Genomic DNA, 20,141 nt, shown 5'->3' on the forward strand with positions numbered 1-20,141 from the left:
CATGGCCCTAATCCACATGGGGTTGTTTACAACACACGTTAACACACTCAGATTGTGATTTGGAACCTGATGTTTCAGGGAGATGTTATTCAAGGCCTTCTCCACTCTGCATCTCCCAAAGAACTTCAGGAGACATTGATGTAGTGGACACAGAGCACCATGATGCATCTCTAGTTTAAATGTATCTACAAGTCTTCAGCTACAAGGTAAATCCATCCGTCCTTCATCAGTAGCTTATCCCTGCCAGTTCCCAGTCCATCACAGAGAGTGATTTAGAGAGTTTGATTAACACCAAACAACAGAACAAAATATCCACCAGCCGGTGTTCTAGTGCGGTTTTCAAAACTTTGCCTGTCCAGCTTAATTTACAAAAGGCAGCACATTTTTATGTTCTGAACTAACATGTTTCATTTATATGATGCCTCAAACAATAAAGTGCATCTTGGTTGTTTTCTGTTTCTTCATATCTTTGATTGTCTTGGGGTTTTTTTTTACATTGAAGGCAAATCCATATGAATTTATCATTATACTCTAAGTCTGTTCATTTTAACATGAGAAAGAAAAGCTTTAAAAAAGATTTAAATTGGTCATCACAGTACAGGATATAACAGTGAGTTATTTTCTCCATATGTTTTTGAATTTTAAATATTAGATTTACTTCCAGTTAGGGGAGGGCATTTATCGTATTGTCGTATTGCATTTATTGTGATAAATTTCGAATTTTGATTTATTGTTACCGTAATAAATTCCAATTAATGTTTTAAAAAAACAAAACTGTCTATATTGTTGGGATTGTTACTTTTGCTATTTTCTCCACTGTTTGCTCAATGAGACATTCTAAAAAGTGTTTTTGCGTCATCCTACTTTTAAAAAAATCACTATTAAAATTAAGCCTAAAAGGAGCAAAAGGTTCCCAGCAGAACATCAGTCACTGTCTTTGACCAGCAGGTGGCAGCATTGTGGTAATATTCAGCTGGTTTGCCTCTAGCAGCCAATGATGGGTGTAGTTAAAGTCAGGATGACAGCAGCGTACCGAGCAGAGTCTTCAAGGTATTCTGTTTGTGCCACAAAACATGTTCTTCATGCCTCACTTTAAAACTTCTGTTAGTTCATCTCTAAAAGGTCTGTTGTCGACATCAGCAGTTCAAAAGTGAGAGAAAGCAACATGTTGCTATGTTAATATTCAGACAATCCCTGTCTGCGTCACAGACAACCACCACCGGTTGTTCATGGGGTAAAATTCAGCTCGACTTAAAGCAGAACTCACAATACACTCCAGGGGGATCCGTCACAGGAATCAGGTAAAATATGTTACACCATTAATTTGATAAGAAAATAAATATCCAACCACTCAATATGAAATTTGTTGATTTTTAGCAACAATGATTTATTCCAAAAAAATCACAATACTAAGAAATAATAATAGTTATCTTGATAACTAAATCAATAACCAAAAATCCCTCAAAAAATAATTATAGGTTAGATTTAAATCACTCAGTTTATATCAGCAAAGAACCTAAATAATTAAATGTCCAAAATTTCCCATTCTTTTTTAAAAAGAATAATGTCCACAAAGGAGTTCCATATCCTCCAACAAACAAAACAAAGTCCTGGAAGTATTTCTCCGTTTTAATCCAAAGTCCCAGTCCAAAATGAAAAATCCAAAATGTCAAAATCCCCCCAAAAAAGATAAGCAAAAAGAGTGGTACCACCAAAAGTCCAGATCTCACCGGAGCGTCTTTCTTCCCCCTCGGTGGCGTCCTCTCGCACCGGGCGGCGTTTCCTGGGTACAAGCTCCGATCCGGTTTCTAAATGCACGATCTGCGGCGCTGGGGTGAACTTTGATTGCTGTTTTATCTCTTTTCTTTGATTTTTAACTTATTTTAAACATTCAATCAAGTCAAATCTCCCGCTGCACAGATCTGACTGTGTGCGTCTTCCTCTCCGACGCCACGCCGCTTTTTATTCACTCATTTCAACCACACCTAAAACCAGCATGATGCTGCCCAAAATCAACTTTAAACAGTGGAGATTAGAAATAATTTTAACTATGAAATAACAGCAACTGTTCTACAAAAACAGTTTGATACATTTACTCTTTAATGTATTTATTCAGAAAAAAACAAACATAGTGGTTATGTTACAATGGGTATTACAGGAAAAATATAATTCTTACAGCTGATTTGTTCATCGACTGTTCTCGCAAATCAATGAAGCAGAATTCAACAGCTTCATGAACACAATGTTTAAGGCCTTCCCAGACTCTGGCTGATCCAGTTTTGCAATCTGCTCACTGTCAGATCCATAACCTTGTTCTCCCAGCTGAGTTCAGTGAATCAGTGCAGGCCTGGTGCTGAACAGACTAAGGCTGAAAGGGCTGAGGAGAGAGGCATGCAATGTCAAAGAGTTAGAGATGCAAAGACAGAACAAGAAAAAATGGTGTCTGTGTCACCCAGCAGGACAGTCATCACCCACCTCTTGATCTGTGTAACAGTGGAAGATTTTCTTCTAAGCTTTTTAGAAGAGGATGGAGGAAGGGAAAGGCTGATTTTAGGTGACTTAGGGGGAGGGAGGATGGAACAGTGGGACTCCTTTGACATGTTTGACCTGAAAGAAAAGTAGAAAGAAATTTGACATCTTTAAAGGAAGGAAGGGAGGGAGCTAACGCTTAGGGTGATGGCAAGGAGACATTAAAGACACTAATAATAAACCATAAACGTGCCAGGAGAAATATGCAAAAATCTTTCTCAGCAATTATATGAAAGATTTGAGTGCTGCAATACCAATTTAAAAATTCATTCTAAGCACTATGGAATGTGGTGGACAAATACTGCTACTTCCAGCTGGGCTGCTCTAGGTAATTGTACAGGCTTCTAAGTTACAGGATATACTTCCTGTGGGGGCATTGCCAGTCGTGACAACTTCCTGTCCGTGTATGAATCACCCCTCACTGCTGTCTCGAGGGGTAAGAATTAAAAGTTAGGGTCAGGGCAGTTCTTGCTCCTTGTAAGGAACTTAACTGACCCAGGAAGATGGAAGACAAAATTCAAATTCTAATTAATATTCAATTAATTAGAATTTTAAGCTTTGAGCTTGAGGAGTGTTTTTTCTTCCTCCTAAGGATAATCACATGAAACCTGCTGCTGTATGAGCAGGCAGTACCTGGAAGAGGAGGAAGCTGATCTTGGTGTCCGTTTTCCCTTCACTGCTCTCAGATTGTCTCCCTGGGTCAGACTGGTTTCCTTACAGTTGCTCTGCTCACATAAAAAAACAGTGTTACTTTGACTACACTTCTACACTGCTTAAAAACAGATGCCAAAAACTTCAACGACTCACTTCATCCAAACTGTAGGATTTGCACAGAGCGGTTTTGATTGACAGATCATTCATGCTTGTAACCAGATGAGGCATTGCTTCTTGTTTGCCCAGTGGTACCGGGTCAGAACCAGGCAGATGGTGCTGCTGCTGCTGCTGCTGCTGTCGTCGATTGAACCTCTGCTGGGCAAGCTTCTGTTTGGAGCGATGCACATCTCCCTGAACCCACAAGCTGTGCTGTTTCCTGCACGCACACACACACACACCCACACACACACACACCCCTTCTCATATTACACAATGAGTGATAAATTACTCTAGCTAAAAATATAACTTGTTAGCATCTTCTCATCAAGTTGCATCTACTGGTGATTTTTTTGGGTGATGTGTCCTCATATCTGATGGAAACAATTAACAGTGCTGAGAAATAGATTACCTCCTGCTGTTTTTCTATCTATATCAGTCAATGGGATGGAAATTTATTCACTTCAGATTGATAATGACATTGACAATGTGCAAAGCTTTTATTAATAATTCAATAAATAAATTATTAAGCGATAAGGGTTTGTTAAAAAAAACTAAAGGTTAGGACAAATATTTAAAACAACTGCACTTTAGCTAGAGGAATTTCTGTGAGAAATAATTGTTGTCAAGAGTTAAAACTGATTTCCATTCTTTAAAACAAATATAGAAAAATCATTTGCTAAATAAATACAAAGTCTGATTGTGATTGTTTATTTATTTTTTTCTTTTACTAATTTGTAAATTAGAAATATGTTTTAGAAAAATATACTGGATGATTCTGTTGTTTCGAGTGAGATAATGGATGTAGAAAAAAGTCAAGGTATAATGAGCCTGTGCTCCCACTTCACTTTTTTTTTACTTCATTTGCCATGATCATCAAAAGTAGAAGAAATAAAGATTTTAAATATTTCACTCTATTTGTAGTGAATGTATGTAATATGAGTTTCACCTTCTGACATGAGTAACAGTAAATCTTGAACTTTTCACCATATTTAAGGTTTTTTGGGCATACTTGTTCATACACTCCACATAATCCATTCATGAACATAAAAGATTTCTTGAGTTTCCCTCAGAGATTGAGTTAATACCAATCTAAAATATGACAAATTATTCTAGAAACAGGCGTCATCAAAATAAAAATTTCAAATGTAGTTTTTCTTGTTGATCCTTAACAAAGTCTTAAACTTACTCTTCTAAGAAGTTCTGCTGGGGACCAATAATTGACCCGGGTCGGCAGATCCTGATCCAAGCGATAGCCTCAGCTGCTGTGAACCTGAAGTGCTTCATCAGATAGCAGGCGATCAGAGTGCCTGTACGGCCCAAACCAGCTGAGATTGGAAAGTGATACATTTAGCTTCTGCATGGTTCTTAGAGCGCAAGAAAAAAAAAACATCCAACCGCACCTTTACAGTGCACAGCTACAGCTCCCTCTGCACTCTCACACACGTGCAGGAAGCGTCTAACGATCAGGTCAGAGGGTGTTGAGCCGTCCATGAAGAAGAAATCATGGTGTTCAAATTGTGCGTCCTCAAACCGTCGGCTCTCGTACAACTTCTTATTCAGGCGGACCACATCAGTCACGTTGTTTTGGCCGAAGAACTCAAAGTACGCCTCAGGTGCATGGAGAGGATAACCTTAAAATTCACAAGGACAAAGTTACAGTGGGTTTAAGAAATAACACTTGATGGATGCCAGGATTTCAAAGTTGACAATTAAAGACGTTCTTTATCCAGTCTGACTGAGCTTGAACTATTTTACAAAGACGAGGCAAAAGATATTTCAGTCTCCAGACGTTCAAAGCTACTAGAGTCAAATTCCAGAAGGTCTGCAGCTGGAAGTGGAAGGAAAGGTGGCACTGCAAAGTGTTGACTCAGGAGACCTGGATCAATATAAAGTATACCACAACTTTTCAGATTTGCCTTTACTGAAAATGTTGAAAACCAAATATATTTTCCATCTTTCTCTCAGTTTTGTAGTTACTTTGTGTCACATCAAATCCAACCAAAAGACATTGAGATGTAACTATATCATGATGAAAGATGAAGAATGACAACAAAATGTCCTGACTTATAAAGGTGTAATGGTTCCATTAGTTTAGTAATGCAAACCAAGGAAGACTGTTCCCTCCTTTGACATTCCCTGCAGTAATGAGAATTCCTCCACTCACCGTTCTCCACCCTGCTTCGAGCATGAGGGCTGCTGAAAGCCAGAATTTTTCCTGGGATGATCCAGTTCATGTCTCCATTTTCAACTCGCTGAAGTCAGACACAGCAAAAACACAAATGGAAGTTACTGAATAATGTGCATCAACTATTCACACATGAGATATCAAAACCCTTTATAGTTTTGCTGACAATTACTATCATGGAATAAACCCAAATCAAACTTAAGGGTTGCCACAGCTAATCACTTTTACCTCGTAATGTTCATATTTCTCAGGACTAAAAGTTTCAAAATCCAGGAATCTGTGCTGCAATGCCTGCAAGAGAGAAACATAATAACTGTTCACTAGAACCAGAGAAGCCAACTGTCACTCCAGGGTAGGAGGAGATGGAAACATGAGGAGAGGCGAGCTGTGCACACTACCTTACGTATTCCCTGTAAACAGTCCAGGACAGTGAGGTTGAAGGTGCTCTCTGCCGCCGCTGCATCCCTGTGGGACACATAGACGTTAGGATGTCGATAAGCTCAACAAAGGTTTAGATTAGTGTAATACAGAACCATTCATCAGCCAGAGCTTGTAAATAAATTCAGGAGCAGTATTTCATTTATATCAGAAAATGTTCTTGTTACAGCAACATTTAAAAAATAAGAAAAGTCACAACAGTAAAACAGCAAAGAGAGCAGAGGGAATATTCATCAGTGCAGATGGAACTTCTGCATAGCATGACATTAGATAACGTTATTATCAGATCCCTGCTACAATATGTTTATGCACATATGTACATTCCTTAGCATTAGCACATTGCATCACAAAAGTCTGTTGCAGTTTTCACACAAGAAGGTTTTCATTGCAGATAAAAATATATATTTCTGTTACTGCATCAGGTGAGCAGAAAGATTATACTGAACTGTAAGATAAATTAAAGGCCTATTTCACAGTTTTTCAATAAATCTGCCCTTCAACTGACCATCTACAACTTAAAATATTTAACCTAAAAATGTGAAGTAGATAATAGAGGGATGATTTGGGTTTCTGTCTTTGTGGTTTTCTTACTAGATCTTGCCATTTGAGCTTAGTTTATTCTATTCTGTTAGTTTCTTTGTGCCTTTATTCTTCTCCGTGCATCTGGACTTGTTTCTTTAAATCATGTATCTATTTTTAGTTCCAGGTTTTCCCCTTCAGTTCTCTAGGTTTAGTTCATTGGTCTCCTTTCCCTCAGCCAGCTGGGATCCATCTACTGATTTCCCTCTGTCTTCACTCTCAGCTGCTTCCATTCACCTCTGATTAGCTACACTGGTTTCTTTGTCTCTCCAAGGATTAGGCTCTTCTGATTATTCCATTCCTCAGGGTTAGGGTTAGGTTACCCTGATCCTCCCATTTATCTGCTTGATTTTCTGTTTTGTCCCTGAGTTACAGCTGGTTTACTTTCTCTGCTGTTTTTACCTGCTTTGTTGTTACAGTTTAAAAATTTTTTCAATAAACATCATTCAATAATGGGCGGATAAGTGGCACAGTTGGTAGCACTGTTGCCTTGCAGCAAGAAGGTCCTGGGTTCTTTCTGCATGGAGTTTGCATGTTCTCCCTGTGCGTGGTGGGTTCTCTCCGGTTCTCTGGCTTCCTTCCACAGTCCAAAAACATGACATGTCTCTGTGTTGCCCTGCGACAGACTGGTGACCTGTTCAGAGTGACCCCGCCTCTCGCCCGGAACGTTAGCTGGAGATAGGCACCAGCACCTCCTGACCCCACTAGGGACAATGGTGTTACAAAATGGATGGATGGATGGATCATTCAATAATGTTCATCAGGGGCAGGGGCAACAACAAGGCAGCAGGGGCAACAACTTTACCAGCTTGGAGATTCAGCCATATTTGTGAAATACAGAAAAATGAACCTTTTTCCCAAGTCATTGGAAGCAGCATGATCATCCAGGTTCATGAACTGGATCTAGTGTTACACACTCAGTTCAGATGAGCCATTGGTGTAAAGTAACTAGTTAACTGGTTAGATTTCCAAGTAGCTGGATTTTCTTTTTGTCAACAAGCAGAAAGCTGCTAACTGGTGCATGTTTGTGGGTTTGTACCTGAATGGCAGGTAGGGAGTATTATTTCCTGAGATCAGAGTTCTGTAGGCTTCATCTGGACTCCTTTTCAAATAGATAACCTACAGAGTAAAAGTTAAACTGGGTTAGTAGCAATGAGCAACTAGACAAAGAAGTATACTGATGGAGTGATGAGTGAGGGGGAAAATGAAATGATATTTACAGAGTAGGCAGCGATGAGAAAAGCAGCGTTGGCTCTCTTCTTTTGGTCATAGCTGGTGAAGTGAACCAGTTTCTTTCTAGACATTGTGAAGGACTAGCCAGACAAAAAACATCCAAAGAACAAAAGATCACTAACAGATAAATAATAAAGGTGAAGGAACAAAATTTGAAATGGTTAAAACTTTCAGTATTACCTTGAGCTTCTTGTTGAGTTTGCAGCAGTATTTGTAGAGCATTGCGAGATTCAGGGGCCCAAAGTCTGCGTAGAAACTAGAACATACAGTGAGAAATGTTATGTAATTCCATTGGTTGTTTTTAGTTATCAAACAGTATAAAATAAAACAACTTATGTAACAATGAGATATAGTGTATCAGAATGTAAAAATGGATCACTTAAAATCCAACATGGCTGACATTTACTTTGACAGTGTTTGTGGATGTTATTAAATGTTAATATTAAATGTTAGAAACAGAATGTAGTCAGGACATATGCTTGTTTTCAGTATCCTGTTAATCCTTCCAGACCACATGCGCTCTCCCTTGGTGATTGGCTGATTGTTGGCCACACCTGAACCGGGTCGGACTATCAGACACACATCCAGAGTAAACTGGATTGAACTGGATTACCAAGAGAAAATAACAGACAAGTAGGAAGAAAATGCAAACTCCACATAGAAGGACTCTGGCTGGCAGATGTTCCAGTCAAGTCAGTAATCTGGAGTAAAAGATTTGCTGAAGATTCTCCATGTTACAATTCTGAGGTGTTTTGTGTTTGTATGATGATTTCCATATTCATTTAAGCTGAGATCTTACCTTTAGCAATCCATTTCTTCATATTGAGTTTCATATTTTGTTCTTAGTTTGTATTCTTTGGGCATTTCTAAGTTTATTAGTGTTATGCCTTTTTCCTTTAGTTATTAACAATAACCCTATGATGATAATAATAATAATCCATTTTATTTATAAAGCCCATTATATCTCCAATTGAAATCTCAAAGGAAGTAAGTAAAGTATATTTATAAAGTACTTTTCACAGAAATGAAATCACAAAGCGCTGTACAATAAAAATCAACCTTGAAACAATACAAAACATAAAACCAAGATAAGAAACACAATAAAATCAAGAGATAAAAACCTGGGAAAATAGAAATGTTTTAGTTGCTTTTTAAAAACCTCGACAGAGTCAGAAAAACGGAGCTGCAAGGACCAACTGCGGGGCCACCGACTGAATGGTTCGGTCCCCTTTAGTTTTTAACAGTGTTCGTGGAACAACCAGGAGATTCAGACTTAGAGAACGAAGACCACAAGCAGCAGAATATTTAGTTACAAACTGACAAAGATAATCAGGAGTGGCCATGTAATGCTCTATATGTCAGCACAAGTACTTTAAAACAAATTCTAAAATCAACTGGGAGCCAGTGTAGTGAATATAGAACAGGACAAATATGATAGAAATTACTGGATTTGGTGAGAAATCTGGCTGCTGCGTACGTTAATAATTACTTAATAATTAATTACTGCATACAGTAACTATACTGTAGCTTTAATGTAGCTGAACCAGTTTTGGATTTTCTATTAGAAATTCATTACTAATGAACTTAGGTGTCCTCTTTACTGCTGTAACAGCATTAAATAAATAGATCCACCATAATGTGACAGAAGTGTGCAGAGTAGGTTTTCCAGAGTCAGTTATAGTTTTAAGAGGAAAATCTTTGCTTGAAGTAAACTTGATGTGCTGACTCCACTTCCTGTAGTAAAGGAAGGACGCCCTGCCCTCTGCTGGATGGGATCTGCTGGGATCAACAGACCATCCATACGGGTTTCTGCTAGTCTTGCATGATTCTGGGGCTGATATTCAAACTTTAAGAGTGACACAAAGAGAGGATCTCTTTGTGATCTCAGTTGTTATTGATACAACTGGTATGATTCATTTGCTGTTGACGAAAAGCTTTAGATTCTACAGTATTTAACCTCTTATTTGTTTCTATATCAGATTTATTTTATTTACATATTTATAGTCCTTCTGTTAATAATGGTGGTTTGAAGTAAAATATTCTTATGAATTTGGTACTTCTGGCTAGAATAATGGCACTTTGTGTTTATTTGATAATTTCCACTTTGATGTCTGACGATGATGACATTTCAGGTGCCAGACGTGAAGCCTGATGGTGTCTGCTTACATGATTAAGTGTCTGGTCTGAACGCCATCATGGAGATTGTTCTAAATCTCTGCATCAGGCGGTGCGCTGATCTCATCTTGGCCTACATCTTACCGTGGAGCCATAAGCGCAGGCTAACCACCATCATGAATGAGGTTACATACATAAACTAATTTGAATTCCTCCCCTCAAAATGACATATGCATATTACACAGCCTAACCATAAAAAGATTTCTCTATTATGCTTGGGTTACATGAAAAAGGATTGTAGTGAAAAACACCTTGGTGTTCTGGTTTATCTATGAATACAAATGTGGAATTATAATCACACACTGATTAAAGCCTCTAACCTAGAAAAGAGCACTTCCACCAAATTGCTAATTAGCGTCAAAATCTGCTAATTTTATTTAAAAGGAAATCTCCCTGATCAGATTTAAAATACCTTCAAAAATATACAAATACCTGCAGAACGTCAACTCGTGAAAGTGGCTGTTGGGAGGTGAGGGCGTCATGATTAGGTCTGAAGTCTCCGGCTCATTCTGCATGGCTCACTGCTTTGTGCTTCACTTTGTCAGAGAATCATCATCAGTGAGTTTAAATCTGTCAGGCTGATTCAGATTCTGAGCATCTTCAGCACATGTCAAACTCACGGCTTTTTCTGTGGTCCTCTAGACCAGGGGAGTCAAACTCCAGTCCTCAAGGGACCCTAACCCTGTCCTGCAACTTTTAGATGTGTCTCTGCTGCACCACCTGAACAGAATAATTAGGTCATTAAGGCTCTGGAGAACTGATCTACACAAGGAGGAGGTAATGAAGCCATTTCATTCCAGTGTTTTGTAGCTGTAAAAACTGCAGGACAGCGGCCCTTGAGGACTGGAGTTTGACACCTGTGGACTAGACTCTGTGATTGGCTTATATATAAGTTACTCCATTCACACGATTGGCTGAATCAAGGAAGATATCTCATTGGTTGTATTGAGCCACAGCAGGAAGCCTAAACATTCCCAGATAAATGCAGTGAAGTCTGCAGACCAGAAGCGGCTTTTAAATCAGATATATTAGAAATACAAGTGTGACTCTTTCTAAGAATTTGTGAATATTCAGACTGTTTCAGCTCCATATTTCAGTGTTTTTCCCCGGACTCCCTTTTGGAGGAAATCATTATTTTCTTTTAGTTTACATATCAGTATCATAATTATGACAGGAAAAATATTACTTTAAATCACTGTTTGTTACTAGATAAGAAAAATAAGTGGCAACTGTAAGGTAAGGTGAATCAAAACTAAATCATTCAAGATCTTGAAAGAAGTTATTAAAACATTAATAGATATGATTTCAGAAGTATTAATATTGTCACCTTCTTAAACAAAATAGCCTACATTATTTTTGTAAAATGTATATTTGTTTGTTTGTTTTGCCTAAAATATCATTTGGAAAGAAACAGGTGGAGATTTGTTTTTGTTTTTTTTAATGCAAAAAAATATTTAGGCCGATATTTGATGAAGGTGACAATATGAATTGTTTTAGACATTTAAGATCCAGTGATGAGTCTGAATAACATCAGAGACGTGTGACCTGTGGCTCAACTCCCCTCACATGCATGCTTGGTCTACTGGAGACAACTAGTTCTGAGTTCCTGTGTGTGTGTGTGTGGGGGTGTGTGTGTGGGTGTGTGTGTGTGTGTGTGTGTGTTAACGTGTATTTTTCTGTTGGGTCTGACCTTGTAATAACCCTGGTTTCTTCTCTAGCTGTTCTTTAAAACCAACAAACATAAATTCTTCATTTTGTATGACCTAGTTTCTTTCCAGGCTGTTTGCACCAACAGTCTGACGGTCTCAGGTCAGGTTGTGTGAACAGGTGAGAGTCGAGCCGGGCTCAGAGACTGCAGCAGGGTGGCTGCTCACCTCTCATAGATGAACTCCTCATCAGTGCTGAAGAAGTGTGTGTTGGCAGTGTTCTTTGGTTTGACACGAAGAGTAGCAAAGTACAGTCGATCTGCAGGGTACAGGACACACACACGCACACCCCCACACATACACGCAAACACACGCAGACAGACAGGATTTCATTATTATGACAGGTATTGTGGACTGGACTCAGGCAGCTCTGACTCCATGTCCCAGCAGCCCCTGCTGTGGTGTGTTGGTCTGGGTCTCATCACCTTCAGACAAACCAGATGAACCTCCAGCTTACTTCTGAGTTGACTAAAACTTTGAGTTTATATTTTAAGCTCAAGATTTCTTAAGAAAGGATCAGTGCTTGGATTAGATAACTCCAACTTCTTCCACCGACTGCCTAAACCTTTCACCTTAAAATGCAATATTCACTTAACCTCAGTCCAAGGGCGACTGAAATTATGTTAAAAATAAAATTATTCATACTTTGAAAAATCAAAAGCTGTAAACAGGAACCCAGCTGAAGAAGAAGACTTTATTTAAATCAAGCTGTCAGGAAAACTATTTCTGGTTTGTGATTCCTAAAATAAAAAATGATAGATTATTTTTAAATAGTTTGTACACTTAACCTTAACTGTCACCCTGAAAACACTAACAAGTCAACGTGTCCATGACACCAGTGTCGTCGTGACACCAGTGTCGTCATGACAATTTACAGTTGTGTTTTTTTTTAAAAATAATCATAATATACCAAAGAGAAATGTCAGTTCTTTTGTTTAATAATTGATTAACATCTACGTTTAAATCATTTTCTTTAAATAACCAGTGGCCCCCACCCGGGGGTCAGCCGTATGAACGTGATGGGCCCCTCAGATTCCCCATCTGGCCCATTTCTCATGCACTTTTTTAAAGATAAATTTCAGAAAGTAAAGGCTGACCTTTAAAGAGTTGTAACATGTTTTTGTCTATAATTTTTTTAAGCAACTTCCATCCCACCTCCTGTAAATATTACATCAGTGAATAAAACATTGGAACTTCTGAAAGGAATTACAGAAAATGAAAAGTGGTCACCTTAATATTGAATTATTCTGGATATTTTTCATTAAATCTTCATTTCATCCACTTCAACCTGGGTCTACGGCGTCTGCCTCACCACCACACCCCACTTTTCATGACAGTCCTATTCTTTCAGAAAAGTTCCAGTGACAAACCTTTTGATACTTGAGTATATCAAAAGGTTTATAGGTAATATATGTTAGTAACACCAGTCTCAGTGTGCAGCTTAAAACACATGCAGGTTGTATTAATATTGCTGAAATATGATGGATGTGAGATTTGCATTGAATAATTATTATTTGATACAAAATAAATATTCTTGCTGAACTTACCTTTGATAAATTCTGCCTGTTCGTATTCCTCTGCCATTTGACCAGTGAGGTTGAAGTGTTGCTGTCAGTGGAGTCTGACCAAGCCTCTGTTTCACTTTAAAATAAACGGATTATTTCTCGGTCTGATTTAGCTGATATGACACCACTTGTGATGTGGCCAAAAGCCTGGGTGTCCACAGGGGAGGAGCATGGTCCGTTATCCCACTGCGTTATCTCTGCCTGGATCCAGCACTGACACTACTGACTGTAGTAACTCCTGAAGTTGGTTTTGGTTTGGTTCCTTCTGTTCAGCTCAAATGAAGAAAGTCAGAACTTCAAGATTCTGTCTTCTCTCCAGTTTCCTACAGCTGAAAGGCTTCCAGAATGTTCCATCAAGCCGTCCACACACTCAGAAAACACTAATCTCTCTGCTGATCTGCACTGCTTGGACACACACTCACACATCACACACACATTCACACACACTGACATGCAAGTTCCCAGAGCCCAGCAGGGCTGAGTAGGTGAACAGTTTATGCATGCTTATGCAGTAATCCCTTTTCCTTTATGTAATAGCTGATAGTAATGCTTTCATAACATTGTTTCTACATTTGTGCATCACTAAGCAACCTCTGATAGCTTCCAGTCCCAGACTGGTTCAGCTGGCCTGAGGCGTTTTTGTTCCGTCACCTGATGGTGCCAACAGTCTGAGCTCCAGAGCTGTGAGCTTCCCATGGCGCTAGCTCACTCACAAGTCTTCATGGTGATTACAAAGTATTTTTTCTAGGTTATCCAACTAAACATTTCAGAGTCCAGCATCTGCTTAGGGTGTCAAAACAATTTGAGATATATGTAGCCTACGCTTGTTGCAATAAGGAATAAATCAATAATTAACATTGTAAATTAAAATGAGCTCAATACTCATAAAAGTCTTAACTGAGAGTTTGGATGTTTTACATGTCTTGTGTCTAGTTTCAAATTTTGTTTGCAGAGACCTTATAATCCATTATGTTTATGGTTTTGGTGGTGTTTGGTTTTTATTTTTTCTAGCTTCCAGTTGTGAAAAACGTCTGTTGTTTTCAGTTGTTTTTATTTATTTATTTTTTTTATTTAAAATGTCCAAATGTCATGTATTTTTCATATAAAGTGCTATGAAACAACATTTACTGTGAATCTGTGGCTGCTCACCTCTCATAGATGAACTCCTCACCAGTGCTGAAGAAGTGTGTGTTTGCAGTGTTCTTTGGTTTGACACAAAGAGTAGCAAAGTTTGCACCAACAAAAACGCTTCACATGGTTCCAACTGTGAAGCGTAGAGATGCTGGCATCTATAGATGGAATAATGACTGAGGTACATTAAATTCACTTTTAATTTTTCAGCTTCCCTACTATGGAAGTAAATATGTGCCATCAGACTGTAACAAATGGCTGTAAAAACTACATCGTGAAAATTCAGTAAGGTTTTGAAAATACAGCTCTTCACTGTGATCTGAAATGCGTATGGAAAGTATATGGGGCCTGATTGGACCGCTGGATCACGTGCGGAAATTTACAGCTGTACTGTAAATTTTTAATTTTTAATGTACTGGAGGCAAACGTTCACAGGCTAGAGGGCGGGGCCTCTAGCCTGTAAGTACTTTTTAAAAAACATATTGCTTTTTTGTGTTTGTTTGTGTAAGAAAATATATTTGATGTGGTCATATTGAGCTACTCTCGCTTGTTTGCTAAAGCTAACTTCGGTTATTTCTCAGCTAACATTATGTGCAACACAAGTTCTTTTTAGTTCACCTATGCAGATGGCTGTATTCTGGTCTTTTTGCGGAAGTTGTTTGAGGGTAGGATGCCTCAACTGTTTTTTATTTGATTTTATTTTCTCTCGCACATAGGACTGTCCACGTTAACGCGTTAGCGCACGCGATTAACCGGAACATTTTAATGCGTTAATATTACATAACGCAGATTAATGAGCCATCTATTTTGACATCAGAGCCTCTCTCCCGCGGAGGGTTATCTAGTTCACAGCAACACGTTACACACGGGGAGCTACGAACAGCAAAATACTTTTTCCGCGACAGCAGACAGACAGCAACAAGAGTTGAACAGTTTCATCTTTCTTGAGTTGCATCTTTAGCCAACTTTGTGCACATCTAGTTTACTAGCCTGTAATTACACGAATTACCCCGGTCTTCACCGGATGGATGAGGACAATAGAGAGCCGCTGTTCTGTCAGATCGAACTGACGGTTATATCTATCAGACAAGTATACACCGTCATCACCATATGATTTTAGTTAATCAGCAACGTAAGAATCATGACGTAGATCGTCACACACTTTGCTATTAACAGCTGTGTGACATCCTGACTTAGCGGTTAACTAGGCTAATGACTTTCACAAGGGGGCGTGTTGTAGCTGACTGCAGCTGTAGCTAGACTCTGCTTTAAATACACTTTCAAACCACGACAATGCATTTATATCTATCTAGTTATTATTGAAAGCAATTTAATGACTTATTTTCGTCACAACCTGTCGCGTAAACTGAACTGAGCTCCTCTGACGGTCGGACTTCTTAATGCGCATGCGCAGGCATGCGTACTCACTGCATGTACGCTATTCTGACAGCGTATGATAATCTGATAGAACACCTGCTCATCACAGGAAATGAATGTAGAGGAACATTTCTAAACCAACGTTTAAAACAAACTGACTTTCTATAAACCTTCCTGAATATAAAAACCTAGAAAACTAAGAAACTTCAGACATGGTTGGTTTGAGACAAAACATTTTTTGAGAATGTGAACGTTTGATATGGGCTTCATGGCCCATATCAAACGTCGACGTAAAACGCGGTATTACGTCGATTCGCGTTTCCCCATCAGATTCGGTTCCCCCTGCCTCTTCTTGCCGCTCCGCACCAGCTGCCCAGGCGGCAAAATACGCGCGTGCTCGTTATGAGCACTGAGAAAGCACGCGCGTAGCAACCACGCGCTTGTTCAGCGCGCTTATCTGGAGAACTACGGACACGTGAAAGCTCAAACAACGAGTTTCGGCAAAGTTGTCACAATTTCTTCAATTACAATTACTTACTTAATTGCAACTTTTTGTAATTCTACAAGACTACTGTAATTTTATGACAAAAATGTGATGAAATCACATTAACCATGTTATATAATTACTGTGCTATTTTAAAGAAAATACAGTGACACTAATCAAATTACAGTAAGATAGTAATAAAAATGACAGTAAAACTGCAATAGAATTACAGAAGGCTATTGTAAAAAAAAATTACAATAAGGGAACTGTAAAGTTACTGTAATTTCTTTACCGTAAAAATTACAGTAACTGGCTGGCAACCCTGCTGCCAGTAAGTTACTGTAAATTCTCCAGTGACTTTTTTAACAGTGTAATTTACACAAACTCTAAGACAGAGGTCAGAAATATGAATTATGACCATCCTAACCCTGAAAAAAGAGATTAAAAAAAGAAAAAAATAGACAGAAATGAATAATAAAATGAACAAAATAAATCCAAGAATGACGTTGACACTGAGTGTTTGTAAATTTCTGACCATGCTAAAGTCTAACACTCGTAGTCAGACATAGATGTTCCTCTGTGAGACACAGCCCTATATCTGGTCTTAGCTGCTCCAGTTAGCCAATTAGGCATAAGATTATATCCATGAAGGGAGGGAATGAGCTGAGGACATCTGAGGACACCTGAGGACACCTGAGGACACCTGTCCAAGAGTGGAAAGTGAGAATAAAGAGAATCTTTATTGAGCCCAGCAATAGGGCACATGGTCTCTTAGCTCTGCCACACTGCTGCTCGTCTCACCAGGACAAACTGTTTTCACTGTTTCATTCCACACACAGAGGAGTATTGGGACAATGCTATCATCAGCAGGAAAAGGAAGTCTTCATGGAAAAGACTGCCCTCTGGTGTCCATTTAGATGATGAAGTGGGTTTAACTTGTCTCACTGTCTAGTGCTTTAAAGGGTTTTTTTTATTGTTGTTTGCTGAATGCTGTCCCTTGTTTCTGACTCTCCTACCAGTAACCTCAGCTTCTGTGGGGTTTCCCCTGTTTTCCTTATTTGCTTTTCTTTTTAAGAATGTGTTTTTAAAACAGTATTTACATAGAATTTAATAAATTGATTTGTAAATTTAGATCTCATCTCAAATGTCATAAATATCTGCATATTTGAACCCATGTGCCTTAAAAAGAGAAGGTAATATTCCCAGGGCTGCTTCTTTCTTGATGAGCTGCTTCTTTTTTGGATCGAAGAACTGAAGTTGCATAATATTCATGAGCTCCACCTAGTGCTGCCACATTCATATCAGTGTATAAATGTGAATATGGTTCCAAAGTAAAGCACTTTACACATGGAGATGACATCAGTGCCATGACTGAGTGTGTGACTGACTATATAAACTTCTGTGTGATCAGAACCATCCCCACCAGAATAGAGTCACTGGATCACCAGTGACCTAAAGGAACTGTTAAACCAGAAACAAGGAGTCTTTAGGAATGAGACAGAGTTACTGAGGAGTATACAGAAGAAGCTCAAAGTCAAGATTAGAGTCAGCAAGGAGAAGTACAGGAAGAAGCTGGAGAATAAACTGAAGAGGAACAATATCAGAGATGTGTGGTCAGGCTTCAAGCAAAAGGAGGATCAGACAGATGGAAGTCTGGATAGAACTGAACACATTCTTCAGCAGGTGCAGTTCAGGAACAAGCGCATCATCATCATCATCATCATCATCATCATCCTCTCCTGTCTCCAGCCATACAGACATCCCACCTTCCTCTGACCCACTTTGCCTCCAGCTTCCACTTTTCTGTATCTAGAAGTGAAGAGGCAGCTGGAGAGACTGAACCAGAACCAGGCTGCAGGTCCAGATGAGACTCTGTGGAATTCTGCAGCATCTCTTCAAGAGAAGGTTCCATTGTTATGACTTCTTTATAATATGTTAAGCATAATTTATGATTATAAGTCTCTAAATCTAACATGAGTGTACATAATTATAAAAGGGTGAAGTGAAACATATTTAAGTGCAAAGCATGATTTATTTTGAAGAATGCTCAACAGAATCTAGTTTTTTCTTTTGTCACTATCTTACCTTGTATTGATTTTGGTTGCTACGTTACAACCAGCTGTTGCAGTTGTCATCATCTTTTGCCGTTTTTGCTCAATAAAGACTGAACAGAAATGTTCAGTAAAAGACACTTGAGCCTCTGTTATGATTGAAGAAGCTTTCACTTCTTTGTTGCCAAACTCGGTAAAAAGGACTTTATTGATTTTTCTGAACGAAGTGAAGCTAACTGCTCAGTTGTTAGCTTCACTTGATCATGTGGTTGGAGATTTGAGCTTCTGGCTCATTCTGCACATTTAATGAGTACTCACTGAAGTAACATGTCAGGGAGGTGACACACTGAAGTGTCACTAAACTTTCCCATCTGCTCCTCTCATGTTGCCAAAACTCAGAATTTGTTCCCAATTCTACCAGATTCTTAAAACAGAACACAAATGTAACCAGGTGAACAAATGGGTACATGTCTGAACTGTATTTTGTAAACCCTGTTTTGCTTTGTTTCGCCAACTGGTTGCAATTCTTGTTTTTGCCAGCATGTGGTGCTGCTTTACAGAGAGGTCAAAAGATTTCAGGAAGTAGAAAAAACCTCTTGTGTATATATCGTGGAAATCTGAGCAAAGCGGAAGAGAAGGACATTTTTGTGTGCCGAGACCTGGTGAAAAGGATGAGTACATGGCCACCAAGCCGAGAATCCAAGTATTCGAAGTGCCACTGCCGTTTAATGCACTCTTTGTAATAGTTTAGCTTTGTATGTGAAGCTACGTTGCTACATGTGAGCCCGCCATTTTCAACGAAGCTGAGGCTTTATGTTGACAGAATACGGGTCATTTACGTTTGTTTCTTTGCAACCCAGAAAGAGAGAAAAGTGTTCTTTTTTCATAAAAAAAACAATAAAGGACCCATTTTATTTGAAGCTCCGTGTGCTGCATTACTCCTGGCTTCACAAAAATACAAAAAGAAAAGATGCACAGCTAGGCCTGTCGCGATAAACGATAAATCGATTAATCGTACGATAAATTAAAACTATCGACGTCATTTCAGTTATCGGCATTATCGTCTCTCCCGACCTTTTTCTCTTTCTGTTGATGACACCGAATGAAAAAAGGCTCAACTCCGGTGCTCTCCACTGACTCCTCCCTTCCTCATTTCCTTAGTGTAAAGCCCAGCGCGCTGTCGGCCGATTGTCGGCCCATTTTCAAAACCTGACAGACCACACATTAGCCGACAGAAATCCTAGGTATATCGGTTCGATCGGGTTCATTCCTGCTGTGTGGTGTCCAACAATGGGCACAAAATAATGGCTACAAGTCCAGTGAACTAATTCAATGCTTTACTACAATCTACCTGCAATGCATGTGGCTAGTGTCAGCGTAAAGTCCTGACTGAATGAAAATCATTAGAACCTATTTACGTCACCTTAACGAAGAACAGCTGAAAAGTTACCGGGTTTATCAACTGCGGTAGCAATTTCGCTCCAACTCCTCCTCTTGTCATTTCTATATTCTTTGCATGTTGAATAAACATTAATGTTGTTTCCAAGGCGGCTGGACTTCGGGTTGCGCCGTGTCAGCTGTTTGGGATTCCCCGACGTAATTTCCCCTCAGAAAACACGGAGGACAATCCTCGCTTTCTGATTGGCTACCTGTCACTTTCAACAGGCTGCGTTAAGATCCTAGTCGGGGAAAACCCCTGATTTAGATCGGAGCGGCAACGAGGATCTACCGTAACACACCACACAACCTTAGAAAGACCAAAGGTCTAAGATTGTTGTATGGGGAAAAATAGGAGCAAAAAATCATGTAGTGTGAACTATTGCATCAGGTAGTCGATGTGCCCATCTTCTCTATTTAAATCTAATTATTACTGAA

General features: G+C 39.1%; 2 protein-coding genes across 6 annotated transcripts in view; one reads left to right on the forward strand and one right to left on the reverse strand.

The window, feature by feature from the left end:
* The window catches only part of dnai4 (dynein axonemal intermediate chain 4), a 32,180-nt gene extending 13,472 nt beyond the window's left edge, over positions 1-18,708 (forward strand). For 2 of the 5 annotated variants that reach the window (XM_032565585.1, XM_032565586.1), the window contains one exon: positions 79-774. In XM_032565585.1, coding sequence (XP_032421476.1) covers positions 79-144 — 66 coding nt within the window. In that variant the 3' untranslated portion in view covers positions 145-774. Of the gene's footprint in view, positions 1-78; positions 775-3,429; positions 4,252-11,719; positions 11,925-18,028 lie in introns of those variants that run through there. The other 3 variants (XR_004339661.1, XR_004339660.1, XR_004339662.1) reach the window with 3 other exon arrangements.
* On the reverse strand, positions 1,358-18,031 carry LOC116721694 (dual specificity protein phosphatase CDC14AB-like). The gene is made up of 14 exons (XM_032565587.1): positions 13,206-18,031; positions 11,827-11,917; positions 7,958-8,033; positions 7,765-7,857; positions 7,584-7,663; positions 5,926-5,992; positions 5,756-5,818; positions 5,507-5,594; positions 4,743-4,973; positions 4,529-4,667; positions 3,337-3,559; positions 3,163-3,254; positions 2,476-2,607; positions 1,358-2,377 (listed from the first exon to the last, which is right to left on the reverse strand). The coding sequence occupies exons 1-14, from the start codon at positions 13,240-13,242 to the stop codon at positions 2,329-2,331; spliced, it is 1,461 nt and encodes a 486-aa protein (XP_032421478.1). The 5' UTR covers positions 13,243-18,031; the 3' UTR covers positions 1,358-2,328.
* Positions 18,709-20,141: the final 1,433 nt, after the last annotated feature.

The sequence above is a fragment of the Xiphophorus hellerii genome, chromosome 6 (genome assembly GCF_003331165.1).
Source record: "Xiphophorus hellerii strain 12219 chromosome 6, Xiphophorus_hellerii-4.1, whole genome shotgun sequence".
Taxonomy (NCBI): domain Eukaryota; kingdom Metazoa; phylum Chordata; class Actinopteri; order Cyprinodontiformes; family Poeciliidae; genus Xiphophorus; species Xiphophorus hellerii.

Coding starts and splice junctions, on each gene's coding strand:
- LOC116721694 (XM_032565587.1), bottom strand. CDS start 13,242: ATGGCAGAGGAATACGAACAGGCAGAATTTATCAAAG. Junction 5,993..7,583: donor ACTCCCTACCTGCCATTCAG/GTACAAACCCAC, acceptor TGTGTCCCACAG/GGATGCAGCGGCGGCAGAGA. Junction 4,668..4,742: donor TGTAGCTGTGCACTGTAAAG/GTGCGGTTGGAT, acceptor TTCCAATCTCAG/CTGGTTTGGGCCGTACAGGC.